This window comes from Geotrypetes seraphini, chromosome 6, assembly GCF_902459505.1.
Source record: "Geotrypetes seraphini chromosome 6, aGeoSer1.1, whole genome shotgun sequence".
Classification (NCBI taxonomy): domain Eukaryota; kingdom Metazoa; phylum Chordata; class Amphibia; order Gymnophiona; family Dermophiidae; genus Geotrypetes; species Geotrypetes seraphini.
Window position 1 is genome coordinate 143,044,134 of NC_047089.1, and position 20,412 is coordinate 143,064,545.

At 42.6% G+C, this 20,412-nt stretch overlaps 1 protein-coding gene across 2 annotated transcripts in view; it reads left to right on the top strand.

The window, feature by feature from the left end:
* EIF5B (eukaryotic translation initiation factor 5B) overlaps positions 1-20,412 on the top strand; it is a 372,530-nt gene that overhangs the window by 300,063 nt on the left and 52,055 nt on the right. For both annotated transcript variants that reach the window (XM_033950652.1, XM_033950653.1), the window contains exons 18-21: positions 1,774-1,905; positions 13,855-13,986; positions 14,086-14,162; positions 14,255-14,419. In XM_033950652.1, the coding sequence (XP_033806543.1) occupies positions 1,774-1,905; positions 13,855-13,986; positions 14,086-14,162; positions 14,255-14,419 (506 nt within the window). The remainder of the gene's footprint in view (positions 1-1,773; positions 1,906-13,854; positions 13,987-14,085; positions 14,163-14,254; positions 14,420-20,412) is intronic.

The following is a 20,412-nucleotide window of genomic DNA, read 5'->3' on the forward strand; positions in this document are numbered from 1 at the left end:
AGCAAGAAGGGTTTCAGAGCTACAAGCTCTGTCATGCAGAGAGCCTTTCCTCAGGTTTGCAGAGGCAGGGGTCACCCTCTGCACAGCCTTTTCCTTTCTGCCAATAATGGTCTCTGCCTTCCAAATAGATCAGGAAGCCTGCTTTTCATCCCATGGGTTAAAACCCCCCCCATATTTTGGTGTTGCTGAATGTTAGGATAATTTTTCTACGTTATCTTGAGGTGACAAATGAATTTTATTTCTCAGATCATCTTGTGCTAACAAGCTCTAGTCACTCAGGTAATTCAGCCTCTAAATATTCTATTTTCAGATGGATTTGCATAGCTATTGCTTCCGCTTATATCGGGAGAGCACACTTTATGAGGAGTGTGGCTTCTTCAGGGACAGAGTCCCGGGCAATGTTGCCCAAGGAAATTTGTAGGGCGGCTACATGGTTCACCCTTCATACTTTCAGAAAATTTTTCAGAGTGGATATGGCAGAACGAAAGGATAGGCCTCAAAAAAAGAATTTACCAACAAACAATATGAAATATGGAGAATAGTTGGTAAGAATTATCCTGGATAAATCACCATTGGAGGCACATGGCACTTTGAAAAAAATCCGGAAGGATGTTCCAAATTAAAAAAAAAAAAAGAATTAACTAAAAGGTTTCAGTACGGGCTTAGATTTCCCTCCGAATGACCAACGTCCCTGGGCAGGTATTCATGAGTGAACAAGCACTTAGAACAGCGTCTAAATAAATTCTGCCCCGTACTTCATGTAATCTTAGATAAATATAAATGAAAGGATGCCATTTTGAGTCTGTGGTGCTCACAGCAGGCTCATCTGTCCCACCCTAGATTCAGGGGACTGCTTTGGTATATCCCTCTGGTTCAAAACTCATGTGCCTTTTGTACTATAAGAGAAGATTAGGTTCTTTACCTTGGTAATCTTCTTTCTAGTAGAAAGGCATATGAGTCTTGAAGGCCCACCCTGTCAGATATCAGTTAGCCTGCTTGCTCTCTTAGACATGTATGTATTTCCAGATGTTGGTGTTTGTTGTCAGACAGATCCGAAGAGTACTTCTTGATATCTCTCTTCCAATGAGAAGAGCGAGAGTCTTGAGATCTACATAAGTGTTAGTGCTGGTTTCTGGTGTCAGGTAAGTGACTTATTCATTTCCACCTTGTTTTCAGTTATAATTGTATTGGCATTGATTTGTTGCAGATCAGAATAGAATTGACTGGTCAGAGAATACTTCGTTTCCTACCTCATCTCTCCTCTTATAGGAATTGTCAACTGTTTTGATACAAACTGAGGAGTTGAGGCACAGCCCAGCGATGCAGGAGGTGGAGCCAAGAGAATAAGGTAGATGACGTCTTCTACAAACTCACAAATAAAGGAGAATAACCCTCTGGTTCAAGACTCGTATGCTCTTCTACTAGAAAGAAGATTATTGAGGTTAGATCTAATTTTAATATCATGCATGTTCAGATTTGAGCTGCCTCCCCATTCAATGGCAATTGAATCAACTGTCAGGAAGTAAAAGCAGATGAGAACACACTCCTCAGGGATGCTTGTGTGCTTACCTTCATAGCCTTTTACTAGCTCTTCATGAGACAATATATGCAAAATATTGTGAACGTTGATCTATATTTCTTCAACAGTAATATGACAAACTAAGGACACTAGTAGACAAGAATGACTGTTTGACAATATCTGAAGGAAAGCTATATATTGCCAAGTAAATTTTGCATTATCTCTGAAACATGTTTAATATCACCCTCTTTCAGAATCAATATGAGAAACACAAAGAAGTTTTGGCAGCCCAGGGTGTAAAGATTCTTGGGAAAGACTTGGAAAAAACACTGGCAGGGTTACCACTGTTAGTGGCTCACAGAGAGGATGAAATACCAGTTCTAAAAGTAAGAGGATTGTATTTGATATAATTTTTTACCAGACAGTATTTCATTGTTTACAATTGATATTGCAGTAGAATGCTAGTATAAAGAGAAACTTTTACTGAAATATCTAAGACATATTATTTGGGACCAAAAATATTTAGTGAAATAGTCTACTGGTTTAAAATTCTAGGTCTGTTGTTACCCAATAGTTTCCTCGTTTGTTTTGTTTTTAATTGGGGTTTGTCTAGTCCAGGGGTAGGTAATTCTGGTCCTTCAGAGGCACGGGCAGATCAGGTTTTCAGGATATCCACAATAAATATATATAAGATGGATTTGCATGCACTGCCTCCTTGAGATGCAAATCTATCTCATACATATTTATTGTGGATATCCTGAATACCTGACCTGCCTGTGGCCCTCAAGGATCAGAATTGCCTACCCCTGATCTAGTCTGTAGCAGCATATATTTAATGGAGGAGTAACCTAATATTTAATGTAGTAAGCTGGGAAACAGGGTTTGAATCCCACTGCAGCTCCTTGTGACTCTGGCCAAGTCACATAACCCTCCATAGCCCCAGGTACAAAATAAGTACTTGTATATAATGTAAACTGCTTTGATTGTAACCACAGAAAAGGCAGTATACGTAAATCCATTCCCTTTCCCTATATGTGAAAGAAGTAAATCAAGTGGTAATTTCATCAGATGCCACTGCACCTGACATTTTGAAAGTAGGTTGAAGGAGTAAACTAGTTTTTAGAAAAGTAGGCTGAGGACCAGGAAAGCCATAGTTCAAATCCCACTGATGCTTCTTATGACCTTGGACAAGTCACTTAATACTGCATTGCCTCAGATACATACTTGTATTAAAGGCCCTCAAGAGGCAGGGAAATATGAGGGGAGTTCAATTATTTATCTGCTTGAGTATGAAAGAAAGCATCAAGCGTGTTGAAACAAGTCTATGCATGTTGAGACGTATCTCAAGGTTACTCATGCACAGTTGCAGTTCAGTGTGAGTCTAACATTCTAAGAGACAGGATGTCAGAAGTGTCTTCATGCGAATCAAATAAGAAACTGCTAGATTTGGAGCACGGTTCAGTGATAACATTTCTCACAAAAGAAGGGAAAAAGCCAAAAGAGAATCATGAACACATTATTGCAGTTCTAAAAGTAAGAGGATTGTTTGTGACATAATTTTTTTACCAGACAGTATTGCACCATGAACACATTACTGCAATTTATCCCAGGACAAGCAGGCAGCACATGTGGGTGATGACATCCACAGAGCCCCTGCATGGACACTTTAAGAAACTTAGAACATTCGCGATAGCCCGCATGTGCAAGTGCCTTCCCGCCTGACATAGGCTTGTGGCTCCTCAGTTCTTAGTTTTCCACAGAGCTAAGAAGTCGCATTTTTCAACATTCATTGAAATTTTTCCTTTCCTTCCCGCTCTTGCGATCATTTCTTTCTTTTCTTCTTTGATTTTGTTTATTAAATTTTTTGTTTTTTTTTTAAAGAAGAGTTTTCTTTTTTTCTTCAGCCATCCAGCGGGTTTACCGGTGGGGCCCTGCATATCACCTCAGGCATCAAATTAAATTTAGCTTAGGCGGTCTTCCCTTCCATGTCATGCCCGCTGACCAGTTTTATAAAAAGTGTGGCCGGTGTTCTCGCACTATTTCCGTTATGGACCCTCACAGCTGGTGCCTTCAGTGCCTGGGTCCGGAGCACCAGATACAGAACTGTGTGTGGTGTTCCACTGTTCAAAAGCACACCATAAAAGGCCATATCCTTCAACAGGAAAAGTTGTTCGGTGTCAGCATGGAGGGAGAGACATCATCGATACTGTCAACATTGAAGGCACCGATGACCAAGTCACTGATGCCTCCCAATGTACTATCATCGACTCCGGTATCTCAAGTTATTGCTCCATCTGGTAAGCCAGCTAAAAAGCCAACAGCTTCCCAGACAGGGTCACAGGCCACTAAGGCATCGAGTCCATTCATACCGGCTAAGCGAAAACCCCTTAAGGGACTAGTTCCACCATCAAGGGGTGATATAACTTCTGAGTCATCCTCTCTGGAATGTATTGCAGCACCAGTGGTACCGGTGAGCAAGCCAAAGGTACCGATACTAACTTTCCAACAGAAACTCGATGCTCTATTCCATGAGGAGTATGGGGATAAGTTTAATCTTTTTTTTACTCATTTATTGTTTATTAAAATTGTTTATTAATCTTTTTAACCCGACATCAACTCCTCTAGTACCAGCCCAGTCAGAGACTGACACTGCAAGGTCTTCTAGTACCGTCGATGCACTGATAGGATTCTCAACACCAGTCATCACATCCATCCAGACCTGCATCGAAGCATTACTCATCTAGTCATTGCTCTACCTCCTTGTCTTCATCTTCAAGACAGTCTAGTAGGATCATCTACATCATGGTTCCACATCGAAAGTTTTTCGAAAATGTAAACATTCCAAAGAACCTTCAACACCAGACCGGTACCGGTCAAAGAATCGCTCTCCTTCACTTTTAGTGGATTTTGACCTACAAGACGATTCCAATCCAGAACCTTCTCTTTGTTACTGAGGAGGATTCTCCTGCTTCCAAGTCTCCCAAGAAGGGCATCCTCTCCTACAGAGAAGTTTTCATTCACCCGCTGGGGAAAATTCTTTCAGTGAAGTTGGAGGCAGATTCTAAATACAGACTTTTTAGAAACTTTGGGCTATGGTCATCCTCTTAAGGAGCTTCTTAAACTGCCTTTGCATGGCATCTTAAGAGAAACCCTCTACAAAAAACAGTTGGTTCCTGCTGTTTCTTCCAGTGGGAGACCCTTCTTATCAATCAGCCCTTATATTCTTCACCTAAGGTCTATGCTTCAATGCTGACAGAGCAGAGGGCCATGCCATGGACGGATTCACCCTCTGTTAGTTTCTGCTATTGGTGAACAGTGTCATTGCAGCAGCACTATCACCATTTGGACTGCCTTTTGCCAAATTTCCTATTGGAATGGACTGAACTGTGGTGGGGAATCTAACATGGGTGTAGATTCCTCTACCTCTTTTAACAAACTACCTTGCATAGCAGACGTCTCACTACTTCTGCTTCTCAAGATCTACGATGGGGAATCTAACATTTATTTAAAAACTTACTATACCCCCTAGAGTCGCAGCGATTTCCAAATAAACACACATAGGTCAAAAACATAAACAATACAAATCATTCTTCAAATTAATACAGCACATATGAAAACAAAACCTAAGAACTTCAGTAACATATTAAAAAGTTTCAAAAATACCCAATGTTAGGAAAGACATCTCAAAAGTATGCGTCTACAAACAACTTGGTTTTCAACAATTTCTTAAAGCTGGAATTGTCTGCACATAATCTTAGTTGCCCAATAAGCTTGTTCCAATATGATATTCCATGAGTGGAAAACATTTGAAGTTGAGTTGCCACATATCTTAAATTATCAGCTGTCAGTTCTACCAATTTCATTTTCCCCTCAGAGCGCAGTTCCCTCAGAGGTTTATAAATCTCCCAAAGAGAATGAAAACAAAGTGGTATGCAGTATGATATACTACTTGATGTACCAGTGATAACACTTTAAATTGGATTCTTTGCTCAATCGGTAGCCAGTGCAGATTCTTCAATATTGGGGTTATATGGGCTGTCCTTATCACCCCACTGATGGACCCTAGGTACAGAGTTCATATACACCTGCAAAACCTTCAATTTTGTTTTTGAAAGACCCAAGAACAAGGAATTACAGTAGTCCAGTCTTGTCAAAAGTAAAGACTGAGCCACAGTTCGAAAATCATATTTATTCAGAAATGGTTTTTGCCTGTACAACATGCTAAGTTGAGCATAGCCTTTCTGAATAATACACATAATTTGCTTCCCCATAGTCAAAGCTGAGTCTAAGCAAACACCCAAGACTGTAATGTGCTTTTTCACCTTTATCTCTTCTCCCAAAATATGAGCATTCTCTCTCCCATCGACTTCATCTTTCCTCTCTACTATCATAAGTTCAGTTTTATTCACATTTAATTGGGGGTAGAGTCTGTAAGTTAGATTCTTCTATATCTTCTTCAACTACAAATTTTCAGCACACATCTGACAATAGTTTTGTCTGCTTTTGGTGTTTTACAGTTGATGTCCAGAGCTTCTTCTATGTCTGTGCCCTTGGGTTGATTGGCATGTTACCTTCTGGATGTTCATGTTTCCTTTCGTTGATGACCTTAGGATTCCACCATAGGGTATCAAGCCTGTAAGGTGGCTCTTTTTTCCTGTTTCCTTCTTACCATTTTGGCATTCTATGGCGGTAACTAACAGGGGTGTAGAGTCTGTAAGTTAGTTTTCCCGCTACTTCAGAATCCTTCCTTGGGTTTTACTGCAGTGCAGGATCAACCCGGGTGTTTTTTCTTCAAATATGCCTTCCACTGTACCATCAATGTTAGCCAGTACCTTCCAGTGGGCATCCGTTGTCCTCAAGTTCTTTTCCCCTACGCTCCTGTTCTCTTCATGCCGGAAGTTTGGGAGTGGCTATAGGGGAGAAGGATTAGGCCACTACATCCTTTTTAGGATTTTTTTTCCCCTTTTTTTACTCCATACTTGTTGATTGCAGCATATGCTTGCTCAATCGGCCAGAGATTTTCTCTTTGATTTCTGTTGCACCCTGCATATTGTCACCACCACTATAGCCCAGGGCTGGGCTCTATAGCAATCCTAGTGGCTAACATAAACAGTGCACCAGCGTGTGACCCGGCATGGAGTCACCCTGCAGGACTGGATTCCCAGCAATAATCAAAATTAAAGCCAAATAAAATAAAGTCCCAACAATTGTAGTGGATTATAGAAATAGTTCTTTTTACTCAATCCTTCATGCAGGTAAGTAATTCATTAGACTTTTGCAACATTAGTCAGGATTGCACACAGCATTAAAGAAATACTGTCAAAAAAAAGCAAGAAAATAAAACAGTCCAAAATAAAGTCCAAAACTTTCTTTTACTCTTGATAAAGTCCCAATGGCTCTTGAGACCACAGCTCTCCACAGAGCTAGCACTGCCTGCTCCAAAGCAGGTACTTCAGCAAAGTCAAAATTGCAGTTCAGGATAATAGTTTCCCCAATTCTCAGTCCTTAATGAAAATGAGGAAAGCCTCTGGCAACATTTATGACTGCCAGGAAAGGAGAGTGTACAGGTTTTGTCAAAATACAGCCACCGAAATGGCTTTCAAAATCCCACCCAGAGTGAAAACAAAACCTCTCCACACACATACTCCTAGCTTTCCCAAAACCAACATAAAAAAAAAACACACAGCAAACAAACAGTTCCCAAAAAATCCAAACTCACTGTTTGTAGCTTGAAGCCCAGTCCACCTGCATAGGCTCAGGATAATTAGCTTCACAACCTGCACAAGCTTCTTGACATTCCATAGGCTCTCCATTCAAAAGTGGCAAGTCTTCATCTTGTCCAGCCTCTGTCAGCTCCATAGGCATAGGGTTGTTGCTCCTGTTTGGCCCAGGTGGATCTTTAGGGAGGCAAGGCCTGAACTTCCTCCCTAACCGGCCTGCTGGTTTGAATGCCACTGCTGGCTTACATACCCTAGGGGTGTGGCCTGATCTGAGAGAGTCAGCAGAAGTCCAGGGGCCTCTTGAGCTCCCCCGGTGGTGACTCGAATAAAGCTCACCTACTTCCTCCTCAGATGAATCCAGCTCCCTCTGGTGGTCAATGGCATTATCTCCCGAAACATAACCCTGGGAGATCTGGGAATTTCCCTTCCGTGTTTTTATTCTTACATTTTTCCCTGGCTTAACTGGGACCATGGCAGGCCCCGGGTCTGACTGGTCACAATATAGAACATTCCTCTTATTTGCACTGGACCATCATCATTACCCTTTTATATTGCTTGTCTTGTCTTCCCTTTTCAGGGTATTAAGGGCCTAGTTGAAGTTCCTCACATTTCAAGTGGCATCCACCACTATCAATACAAGGTTCGAGCTTTCAGCTGGGCGCCCTCTCCAGAGGTTTTTCACCAGGGGCCTGGTGCTAATAGTATGACCTTGAGGTCTCAGGGCCTTCAAGTTTCTCCTCTGGAATCTTGATTCTTCAAGGATCCTTGCTCATAGGGTGTGTTCTTAGCATCATATCACACCATTTTGTTTCTTCAGTATTTGGGGTTTGAGATTAATGTTCCCAAAATCACAGCTTCAATCCTCTCCAAACCTTCAATTTATAGGATCTCTGCTCGACACAGGGCGTGTCTCCCTCAGCAGTCTCAGGATACCCTTATCAAACTTGGTCCTCTGGGTGTTGAGTTTTAATCGCTTTCAGCAAAGCATATTAGGGTCCTCTACAGGGTGTTTCTTCCTCAAGAACCTCAAGACACAGTTTGTCATCAAAGGGCCCAGCTCCAGTTATCATTGGCCAGGCGAATGATGGTTCTTCTGGGCCATATGGCCTCCACAGTCCACGTGACTCCTTTTGCGAGACCATCTCAGGATGCTTCATGGGCTCTAGCTTCTCTAGTCTCAAGCAATCAATCCTCTCTCACAGCATATTTTTGTCATCTCTCTTCGATAGTCGCTTCAGTGGTGGATGAACTTGTCCGACCTGTCTAGAGATCTTCTTTTCCACATGCCTCTTTATCAGAAAGTTCTGACCACGGATACGTCAACTTATGCTTGGGAGGCTCTTCTGGATGGCCTTCAAACAGGGTCCATTGGTCATCCAAAAAGCAATAATTTTGCATCAGTCTTCTGGAACCCAGTGCAATTTATTATGCTCTCAAAGCTTTCCAGCATTTGATGATCAGCCATGTACTTCTGCTTCAAACAGACAGTCAAGTAGCCATGCACTATCTCACCATGCAAGAAGGCACAGATTCTCTCCTCTGTCAGGAGACACGGAAGATCTGGATGTGGGCAATTGCTTGCAACATCTTTTTCAAAGCTGTTTACATTTAAGGAGATCAGAATTTCTTAGCAGACAAACTCAGCAGAATTCTTCAATCTCACGAGTGGACGCTCAATGCTGCAGCTCTCCATCCCATTTTTTCTGAATGGGGAACTAAGAACATAAGAATTACTGCTGCTGGGTCAAAGACCAGCAGGTACAGTTTGGAAAATAATTCATGAAAATTTGGGCATGTCCAAAACTAGATCACCTATCCACCTCCATCCCACTACCCTCTGGCTCCTCTCTGCAGCTTGAGTTCTCGAGCAAGGTCTTGGGCATCATCATTGATTCCACATTGTCCTTCAATGACCACCTCCAATCCTTGGTAAAAAAATGCTTTTTCAGCCTTCACATGCTGAGGAAAGTTAGATCCTGCTTCCATCAAAAACATTTTACCCTCCTTGTCCAATCCATCATCCTCTCCAGATTGGACTATTGCAACTCTATCTACTTAAGCCTAACTAAGAAAAACCTCCACAGACTCCAACGGATTCAGAATGCCGCGGCCAAGCTCATCTTCGCTAAAAGTAAATTTGACCATGTCTCCCCACTCCTGGCCAAGCTCCACTGGCTTCCGATAATCGCCAGGGTCCACTATAAATGCGCCTGTTTAACTTTCAAAATCCTATATGGTATCCTCCCTCCCTTTATCCCTCTTTCTTGGAATTCCTCAAACCCTAATACCACCAGATCCTCCCAGAAATTAAAACTATCCTTCCCCTCGCTAAAAGGCATTTCCCACACAGGAAAGCTAGGGACCTCCCTCCACTTCAAAATCACTGAGCTCTGGAACAACCTTACCTCCCCTCTTCGGAACTTGAGCTCTCTCCAAGTTTTCCGCAAACATCTGAAAACCTGGCTTTTCTCAAAAAATGTAAGTCTCCCTCCAACTTAGGAATCAAGGAAACTCTTATATCTTGCCATCCCAATTCACAAGGAAGAACAGCAGGGAAGAAAAAAAATCAGAACTTAAACTGCTTATACGCAAACGCAAGGAGCCTAAGGACCAAAATGGGAGAACTGGAAGTCATGGCCAAAAACGAGGACCTAGACATTATTGGAATCACTGAAACATGGTGGACTGAGGACAACAAATGGGACGTAGTACTGCCAGGGTACAAACTCTACAGGAGAGACAGGACTTACAAGAAGGGTGGAGGAATAGCACTGTACATAAAGGACACCATTCAGTCGACCAGAATGGATACGGCAGCAAGGGCGGAAGGACTGGAATCATTATGGGTTAAATTACCAAGAGGAAATGGAGCTGACATAAAATTGGGACTGTACTATCGCCCTCCTGGACAAACGGAAGTGAACGACAAAGAGCTGGAAGCAGAGTTGAGGCGGGAATGCAAAAGCGGAAGGGTGATAGTGATGGGAGATTTCAACTATCCCGGGATAGACTGGAGCCTTGGAAACTCAAACTGCGCTAGGGAAACAGAATTCCTGGAGGCTGTGAGAGACTGCTTCATGGAACAGCTTGTCAAGGAATCAACGCGAGGGGATGCCACTCTTGACCTAATCCTAAATGGGCTAGGGGGACCTGCAAAGGAAGTGGTGGTAGGAGGACCACTGGGAAACAGCGACCACGACATGATCCGGTACAAATTAGAGGTAGGAACATCCAAAGGATGAGAACCACAGCAACGGCGTTAAATTTCAAGAAAGGGAACTACGATGCTATGAGAGCAATAGTGAGAAAGAAACAAAAAAAAAAAGGCTCAATATGAATGGAGACCGTAGAGAAAGCTTGGTCCCTATTCAAAGACACGGTGCAAGAAGCACAAAACCTGTACATCCCCAGGTTTAGGAAAGGATGCAAAAAAAATCGAACAAAGGACCCGGTATGGATAACAAATGAAGTGAAGAAGGCGATAGGTGACAAGAAGAAATCTCTCCGAAAATGGAAAAAGGACCAAACCGAGGAAAACAGGAAGGAACATAAAACATACCAGAAAAACTGTCACCGAGTGATTAGGAAAGCAAAAAGAGAATACGAAGAGAGGCTGGCTGGGGAAGCAAAAAACTTCAAAACGTTCTTCAGATACGTTAAAGGGAGGCAACCGGCGAGGGAGGAAGTAGGACCGTTGGATGATGGAGACAGAAAGGGAGTGGTAAAGGAGGAAAAAGAGGTAGCTGACAGGTTGAACAAATTCTTCTCGTCGGTCTTCACAAGCGAGGACACATCCTATATACCAGAACCCGAAGAGACCATAAGTGGAGATCGAGAAGAAGAAAAACTGGCGCAAATAGAGATAAGCCATGAGGATGTCCTCCAGCAGATAGATAGACTGAAAAGCGACAAATCGCCGGGCCCGGATGGAATCCACCCAAGGGTTCTAAAAGAGCTAAGAAACGAAATAGCGGAAACACTCCGACAAATTTTTGACCTATCCTTGAAAACGGGGCAGATCCCAGAGGACTGGAAAATAGCTAACGTCACACCTATTTTTAAAAAGGGATCAAGGGGTGACCCCGGAAACTACAGGCCGGTGAGCTTGACTTCAGTTCCAGGCAAGATGATGGAAGCACTGATAAAGGACAGCATCTGTGAGCACATGGAAACAAACGGACAACTGAAAGAGAGCCAACATGGCTTTTGCAGGGGAAGGTCGTGCCAAACAAACTTACTGCACTTCTTTGAAGGTATAAACAGAGAGTTGGACAAAGGGGAACCCATAGACATCATTTACCTCGACTTCCAGAAAGCCTTTGACAAGGTGCCCCATGAGCGACTACTTAGGAAACTGCAAAACCACGGGGTGGAAGGGGATATATACAGATGGATTAAACACTGGTTGGCAGGCAGAAAACAAAGGGTTGGGGTGAAGGGACAATACTCAGGCTGGCGGAGTGTCACGAGCGGTGTTCCACAGGGGTCTGTGCTCGGACCGCTGCTGTTCAATGTGTTTATAAACGACCTGGAAACGGGGACGAAGTGTGAGGTCATAAAATTTGCAGATGACTCCAAACTCTGCAGCAGGGTTAGGACCGCGGAGGAATGCGAAGACCTACAAAGGGACCTAAACAAACTGGAAGAGTGGGCAAACAAATGGCAAATGAGATTTAATACAGAGAAATGCAAGGTCATGCATATAGGAAAAAAGAACCCGATGTTCAGTTACAAAATGGGGGGATCAGTGCTAGGGGAAAGCAACCTTGAGAAGGACTTGGGTGTGCTAGTGGATACAACAATGAAATCAACGGCACAATGTGCAGCGGCCTCAAAGAAAGCAAATAGAATGTTGGGTATTATTAAGAAGGGTATCACAACCAGGACAAAGGAAGTCATCATGCCACTGTATCGAGTGATGGTGCGCCCGCACCTGGAGTACTGTGTCCAGTATTGGTCGCCGTACCTCAAGAAGGACATGGCGATGCTTGAGAGGGTCCAGAGAAGAGCGACGAAAATGATAAAAGGCATGGAAAACCTTTCATATGCAGACAGGTTAGAAAGGCTGGGGCTCTTCTCCCTGGAAAAGCGGAGACTCAGAGGAGACATGATAGTGACTTTCAAGATCATGAGAGGTATCGAGAAGGTAGACAGAAATAGATTCTTCAGACTAATGGGGCCCACAAGTACAAGGGGGCACTCGGAGAAGCTAAAAGGGGACAGGTTTAGAACCAATGCTAGGAAGTTCTTTTTCACTCAGAGGGTGGTGGACACATGGAACACACTGCCAGAGGCTGTGATAGGACAGAGTACACTCCAGGGTTTTAAAGAAGGATTAGATAAATTCCTGAAAGATAGGGGTATTGAGGGATACAGATAGAGGTAGAGATGGGATATAGAGAGAGTTTAGATAGAGACCAAGGGGATTTAAGGGTTCAGATGATCACCGTACAGGTCATGGGCCTGATGGGCCGCCGCGGGTGCGGACTGCTGGGCGCGATGGACCTCTGGTCTGACTCAGCAGAGGCAACTTCTTATGTTCTTATGTTCTGTAAATTTTCTTCCCACTTCTACCTCTAACCCTCTGTTGTAGTTCCTTCCTATTTCTCCTACTGTAAACCGCGTCCAGCTCTACGAACGTGGAGATGATGCGGTATACAAACCTAAGGATTAGATTAGATTAGTGCAAGATGGGTTCCAAGAATACTGATGCCACAAGGTTCCAGTGCTGTCAGGAGAACTTAGATGCTCCATGGAGACCAAGTGAATTTTCTTCATTGATGACTGTAAATAAGGCTTGGATCCTATTATAGAGATCTTGAGTCCAAAATGGAGTCAATGCAGTGGAAGCACAAGTCATCCCTAGCCCAAAAAAGTTCAAGATGGAAAAATCTGTAGGCAAAGTCATGGCAACTGTATTCTGGATGATGAAGGATTTTGCTTCTGGAATTCATGCCACACAAGGCAACCATAACCAGGGAGATTTACACCAACACGATTGCTTTGCGGGAGTCAATCAAGGAAAATGCTGCAGGCATGCTGCTTCACAACAATCACTAGGTGCCATCCAAGAATGCTATCCAAGAATCCACCCTACAGTCCTGACCTGACTCCCTCGGATTATTTCCTGTTCCAGGTTTTCAAGAAATCTCTCCATGGACAGCAGTTTTCAAGGAAACTGTGACATCCTGGTTTGAAAGTCAAACAGAAGCATTCTATCCAAAGGGTTTAAAAGTCATTAAAGGAAAGTGAATGAAGTGTATGGAGCTATCAGGGAACTATTGAAAAATACAAAAAATTTTTTTGAAAACTCTTCTTTCCTACTGAGGTAGATAAATTATTAAATACCCCTCGTACCATCTATACCTGAATGTAACTTACTTGAGCTACTATAGAAAAGGTATGAAATAAATCCCAATAAATTAAATAGAAGTATACATATAATTAAAATAAATTTAAACTAGAACCAGGGCTTGATTTTACAAAGAAGGCAGAACACCACCGTGAAATTGGGAGGGCTTTGACTACCATTTTAACCAAGTAGCTTTGAAAAATGAATATTTATATGTAGATCTGACCATTTTAAATAATATTTACTTTCCTCCTTTTCTAAAGGATGAGCTAATTCATGAGCTGAAGCAAACACTGAATGCTATCAAACTAGAAGAAAAAGGAGTTTATGTACAGGCATCTACTTTGGGCTCATTGGAAGCATTACTAGAATTCCTGAAATCATCAGAAGTGCCAGTATGTGTCTGATCTCATTTTCCTGCTAGTCTGCTTTTTTATGCCAGTATTTTTTTTACAACCAGAAAGTTTGTATTAATCTTTTTGCTTTTTTCACAGTATGCTGGAATTAACATAGGTCCTGTTCATAAAAGAGATGTTATGAAGGCATCAGTTATGTTGGAACATGATCCTCAGTAAGCCGTAGTGTATTTTTAAAATTTGCCACATTAATCAAAATAAGCTCATTCCATGTTTTACTCTTTCATATATTTTTTTTTTCTTGCAGATATTCAGTCATTTTGGCATTTGATGTAAGGATCGAAAGAGAGTCCCAGGAAATGGCTGATGGTTTAGGAGTTCGAATTTTCAGTGCCGAAATAATTTACCATTTGTTTGATGCCTTTACTAAGTACAGGCAAGATTATAAGAAACAGAAGCAAGAGGAGTTCAAGTAAGTGGGGTGCTTTCCGATATGCAAATGCTATATGGCTAAATTGTTTGTATAAGATTGATTTAACCTAAAATTTTGACTCAATTGGACCTTGTTGCAGGGAAACCTGGTTGTAATCCTTACTTATCTCCAAGTATTAAAAAAATGCCAGATCCAAGATGGCCACGAGCTTGTTTGGTTGAACAGACTCCTTAGGAGTTTGTCCGATTAATTGAAGAATTTCTACGGGTAGTGAGGAATTTTTATCTCTCCTACCTGCAATGCTAAAGCGACACGGGTGGAGCGCCGCTGCTGCCTCGTGGCGAATTGGAGGAGTCCCTGTTGGCACTATTGAAGAAATCCTGAGGCATATGCAAAATGTACCTGGAACGTCGATGAGCAGCCCACAGGAGATGTTGCTTATGGGTGGGTCTGCAGCAGTCCTCCCTGGGCCGGACACAACTCTCAGCCCTGACATCCGAGCACCGCCCCCGCAGCCCCGGATAACAAGCTCCCTGAGAGATGAGGAAACCCCGAAGGAAGGGCTGTTTCCACCACCCGAGGCAAGTCAGATATCGTTGGAGAGCTTAGAAGGGGGGTACTTCAACGAGAGAGCCCCTCCAGGAAACCGGAGGCAGTTCCACCAGTGGGTGCGGGGATTACCCAGATGGAGGAAAAACAAGAGGAATCTGCAAGTGGTAAGCACTTTTTCACTGGTCAGGTGCAAACTTTTCCTATCAAACCCTCAGAGGTGGCTCTTGATGCTCTGTGGGATCATGTGGCTAATTTTGGGAAAGCCATAAATCCCCATTTTCACTATATAGAAGGGAAATTAATTGAGCATACAAAGGAATTGGAAGAGGTTAAGGTAGAATTGAGTGACTCCAAATCCAATATTCAGAAAATTAAACAAGACCTAATTTCCTCTAAACAGATACAAGAGACTTTAATTAAAGATAACAAATCTTAAAAGAAAAATTGAAATTTTAGAGAATAAGTCACGGAGTAATAATTTAAGGTTGATAAACTTTCCTAGGGTCACAATGGTGGCCCCCAAGAGAAATGATTAAAATATATTTTCAAGAGGTTTTGGTCATATCTGAGGAACTTTTACTGCCACTTTCTCAGGTTTATTACCTACCTTCAAGAGATTAACCCCAAAACCAAGGACAAACAAACCTAGAAGCTATGGATGTCTCAGCTCTTTTGGAGATGTCAGATAAAGAAATTGCTACTCCAGCGACTTTGATAATAACTGTAGCTCTCCAACCAGATAAGTTGTGGATTTTGAGATTACTCTTTAAAAATAAACAGAAACAATTCCTGGGTTATAAGATACAGATGTATCCAGATTTATCACGCGAGACGCAGAAGCGTAGGCGTGAATTTCTTCTACTTAAATCAGGAGTCTTAGCTTGGGGGGATACCTTTTATTTGCGTCATACCTGTAAGTGCATTGTGCATTACCAAACGAATAAGTATGTTTTCTTTGAACCATTTCAATTAACTTCTTTCTTGTCACTCACCCGACTGGGCAAAGAAAAATCTTAAGCTCATTAGAAGAATTATGTATTACATTTTGCTTTCAGTTTCAAGTTCTTGTTTTCTAGGATATTATCTTTACTTCTCGCCGATAGTAAATCTTGGATCAAAAAGTGGACTTGAGTAAAATTGAACCTTAATGTTAATTGCTTTATATTTGTTGACTTGTAGCCATTTGTCTTTTCTTTTTGAATATGATCTAAGTTCAGTTCCTTTCTGTACAAGTTTGTATGCTTGATAAATAATTTGAAATCTATAAATAAATTTTTTTTAAAATGCCAGATAGCATGCTCTGGACCAATATATCCATCCCCTGTAGGATTTGAAAGTGTTTTCCTTTGTGTGGTGCCTGTAGGTAAACTTTAAATACAGGGCCCCCTTAATACTGTAGTGGTGTCCTAATTAGAAGCTATTATTGGTGAGAGCCACTACATATTAATTAAAAAGCACTATTTTTAAAATATTGTTCCTAAAATATGTTTCATGATTAAAGATAACGAAAACAGCAAAAAGAGGCAACCAACATCTTTGCATATATTCCTCATGATAGCATGGGGATGACCTTTTTCAATGCTATTACATAAAGTAGTATTCAATAATCTCTTTTTTGTGTGGGCACAATCCTAATCCATATGGTTCCAGAACAATGACATCTTTTGAAGCAGTAGACCAGGTCAACTCTTTTTGCTAAATTTTAACATATAGGCCCAGATTCACTAAAGATATTCAATCGCTGTTGGCCGATTCTCTGGCCGATTTTGAAACAGTGCTTGATTCACTATCTTTTTTGCATGCAAATGATTTGCATGCAAATTCCCCGACTCAGCTGTCAGGGCTTCTGCCATTTTTTTTTTTTAATTACACACGCAAAATATCTGCCCGATTTTTTTTTTTTTTTTTTTTAAGCTCCCTCTCCCATCCCTCCCTGGATAAAAAAAAAATGCCTACCACCCACCGATACCCGCTACTGCTGCTGCCACAAACGAATGGCAGAAGGGATTCCCACTCCCTCCTGCCATTGTCCCCTCCAAACATTGGTCCTTCTTCTTCCCCCCACTCCCTCCTGCCACTGGACAGCAGCCACCGACGTCCCCTGCCACCTCCCTGTACTTTAGGTTGGGAGCAGGAGGGGTGCTCAGTCCCTCCTGCTCCTCTGGACTCCAATGACGACGAACTGCGGGCCTTAGGACCTGGTGCATCATGTGATGCACGGGGAGGGGCCTAAGGCCCTGATTGACTCGGGCACCTCGGGCTTCTCCCTTGGGAGGGGCCTGAGATGTCTGAGCCGATCATGGACTTCCTTACGGAGTAGCCTAAGGAAGTCCCTGATTGGCCATTGTTTTGCCTGATGCAAAATAGCCAAGCAGTTGTTAGTGAATCAATCGCTTGGCTATTTTGCATGGATAGATCGGATCGGATAGGAGATTCTTAGGACAACAGTTTAGTGAATTGGGTCGGGGAACAGGAATGATTGCAAAACCAGTAAAACTTTATCAGGGAGTGGACAATCTTGTCACATGCTCCTGGTCCCATCTCTGCTGTGGTTCCTGTTCTGGGTTTACTGGTTCAGTAGAACCTTCCCCCTACCTCTATCTATCCACTTTCTCCTCCCTCCTTCCTCACAGATTTAAAAAGAAAAAAGAAGGGTGGGAATGGGGAGGAGACAGAGGCACTTAGAGAAGCTTTGGCTTCATCTGTGGCTAACTGGACATTGGAAGACTTTGCCTCTGCTGCTGCCGCCAATATAACCTATTCTAGAGAAGTAAATCAGTACTCTGTACTGAAAGATTAATGATGAGTGCTCTCTTAAAATTTTAATCCCTGTTTGGGTTTCATCGTGGTTTCATTTTCTTTTTCTCTCCATTGGCTGCAGAGCCTTTTAAGTGCTGCTCTCGCTCATCTCTAGAAGAATTTCCAAAACATTACACCTGCAAATCAGCTTTAATTGGGCGATGTTATTTGACCACTAGTCACTCCCCCCTCCCTCTTTAGCCACAATAGATTCTAAATAGTTGTTTCAGTTTAAAAAAAGATAATTTTTCCCCTCTAATGAAATACAACATTTCGCAGGAAATTTCAAAACAAAAGATGCTCCCACGGCTTGGTCTATATTAGAGAATGACACGGGGAGCGATCCCCACAGGGAGCCGCGGCGTGGCTGCGGTTTGGCTGCGGGCTATGGAGACTCCATAGCCAAATCGCAGCAGACACGGGGACAAAAGTTTTCACCGCCCGCAAAAACAGTGAAAAGATTTGTCCCCGCAGGCAAATGTACCCCCTTCTATGTACCGCTATTTATCTTGTCTTCACCGTGAGTCTTTGGTTCGGGACCGGGTGTCAGATTTTTTCCGGCGGCCATATTTGTCTCCGCGTGGTCTGTCTCCTCAACCCGACTTGCACGTTGCCGCATTGACTCCGCCCCCTAATATACAGGCTATTATTGGTCAGTTCTTTTTGCTCAAAGAAGAGGACCAATCGCTACTGCCACACCTGATATTTAATGGGTTGTAGTGCAGCAGTAGCGATTGGATTTCGGAGCCGAGCCCAGGATTTGAATTTTGTTTGCAGTCGCTGCCTCGCTTGGATTCACTCGTTTCACTTCGTCAGGTACAAGTAAGTGTTCTCCCCGGCTGATTTAGATGACCACCCAGCTAATCCTGCTGCTGCCGCCGATGCTCCTTCCCGGGCTAACTCGCCGCCAAAAATTTTGTTTGATGCCTGCCTTTTTTTGCCAGCATGCTTTTACTTGCTTTGGGCCTTCCTCGTTGCCGGATCCTGCCTACTTTCTGTTTCCGCGAAGGCAGGACCCGGCAGCGAGGAAGACCCGAAGCAAGTAAAAGCAGCAAGTTGTAAGCTTCCCTCCGGGCCGGGGCTCTATCGTGTGCGTGCCGGCTTCCCTTCTCTTCCCCCCCTCCCCCCCCGGGACGCTACTTCTGGTTTCGGAGGGAAGAGAAGGGAAGCCAGAACGCACACAATAGAGCCCCGGAGGGAAGCTTACAACTTGCTGCTTTTACTTGCTTCGGGCCTTCCTCGCTGCAGGGTCCTGCCTTCGCGGAAACAGAAAGTAAGGCAGGTCCCGGCAACGAAGAAGGCCCGAAGCAAGTAAAAGCAGCAAGTGTAGTGGTATACCATTTGAGGGGAAAAAAAACGCACGGACGTCGGACCTGATTCTACTTGCTCTCGCCACGGACATGGACCAACACGGACCTCAGATTTTTAAGGCGGTACAGGTTTAGATCCGCGAGGTCCGTCAGGTCCGCGTTTTACCACTTCCCCAACCTTGGTGTTTATTGTGGTCAGCCAGGAAGAATGAAATCAAAAAAGTTCGAGTTTAGTCAAGCTGTGATTTGAACTTTATAGGCTTTTTTTTTTTTCATCCTTTAACTGGCAGGCAGAAGAATGCTCCATTTATTAATCTTGCAAAGTCTGATACAGGAAAAGCTAGAAGTGCATCAAGATTTAAGGAGCTTGGGGTGTGCAAATCTACTTAATGCAGAGATTACAGTAAAATAAAATCACTTTTCTATTTCACTGCAGCTCTATGAGGTTCTTTTGCCCTTAGCTATAGTCAAATGATGGATAGGAATATGTTTATTTCATTTAAGTTAAGGGAAAACAATATTTTTTCTGAGTATCCTTTAAATAATGGTTCACAAATTAATTCAGCCTGTTTTAAGGCTGGGTTTTGTTTTTCATATTATTGCTTCTATTTTTATAATCCTTAAAAAATAAGGGGCAATTTTCCAAGTGGGTTCTTCCTCGTAGGCACCCTGAGACTGAACAGGGAACGCCTATTCTATAGCAGTGAATGGGCTCCCAGGTTCCATTACAGAATGGTAGCATATAGCCTTAGATTCAGGCGCCTTACAGTTAAAGCAGCCATAGAGCATGTCCACTTGTGGGAGAAATTATTTTATTTTCAGTTTAGTGATCAAAATGTGTCTGTTTTGAGAATTTATATCTGCTGTCTATATTTTGCACTATGGCCCCCTTTTACTAAATCGCAATAGCGGTTTTTAGCACAGGGAGCCTATGAGCATTGAAAGCAGTGCAGGGCATTCAGCGCATCTCCCTGCGCTAAAAACCGCTATTGCGATTTAGTAAAAGGGGAGGGGGGGTATATTTGTCTATTTTTATATAGTTGTTCCTGATGTGACATTGCATAAAATCATCTGCCTTGATCTCTTTGAAAACCTGCGGAATATATATGGGGTGGGGGAAGATTAGTGATAGAAAAATTGTATGAAAAATGACTATTTTCAGTTTAGTGATCAAAATGTGTCAGTTTTGAGAATTTATATCAGTTATCTATATTTTGCATTATATTTGTCTATTTTTCTATAGTTGTTTCTGAAGTGACATTGCATATTTTAGTCATCTGTCTTGACCTCTTTGAAACAAATATTAATTAATATTTTCTCTGCATACAGTGTGCTTTGTGTTTCTTTTAATTTTGTGGTTACCATAATGAA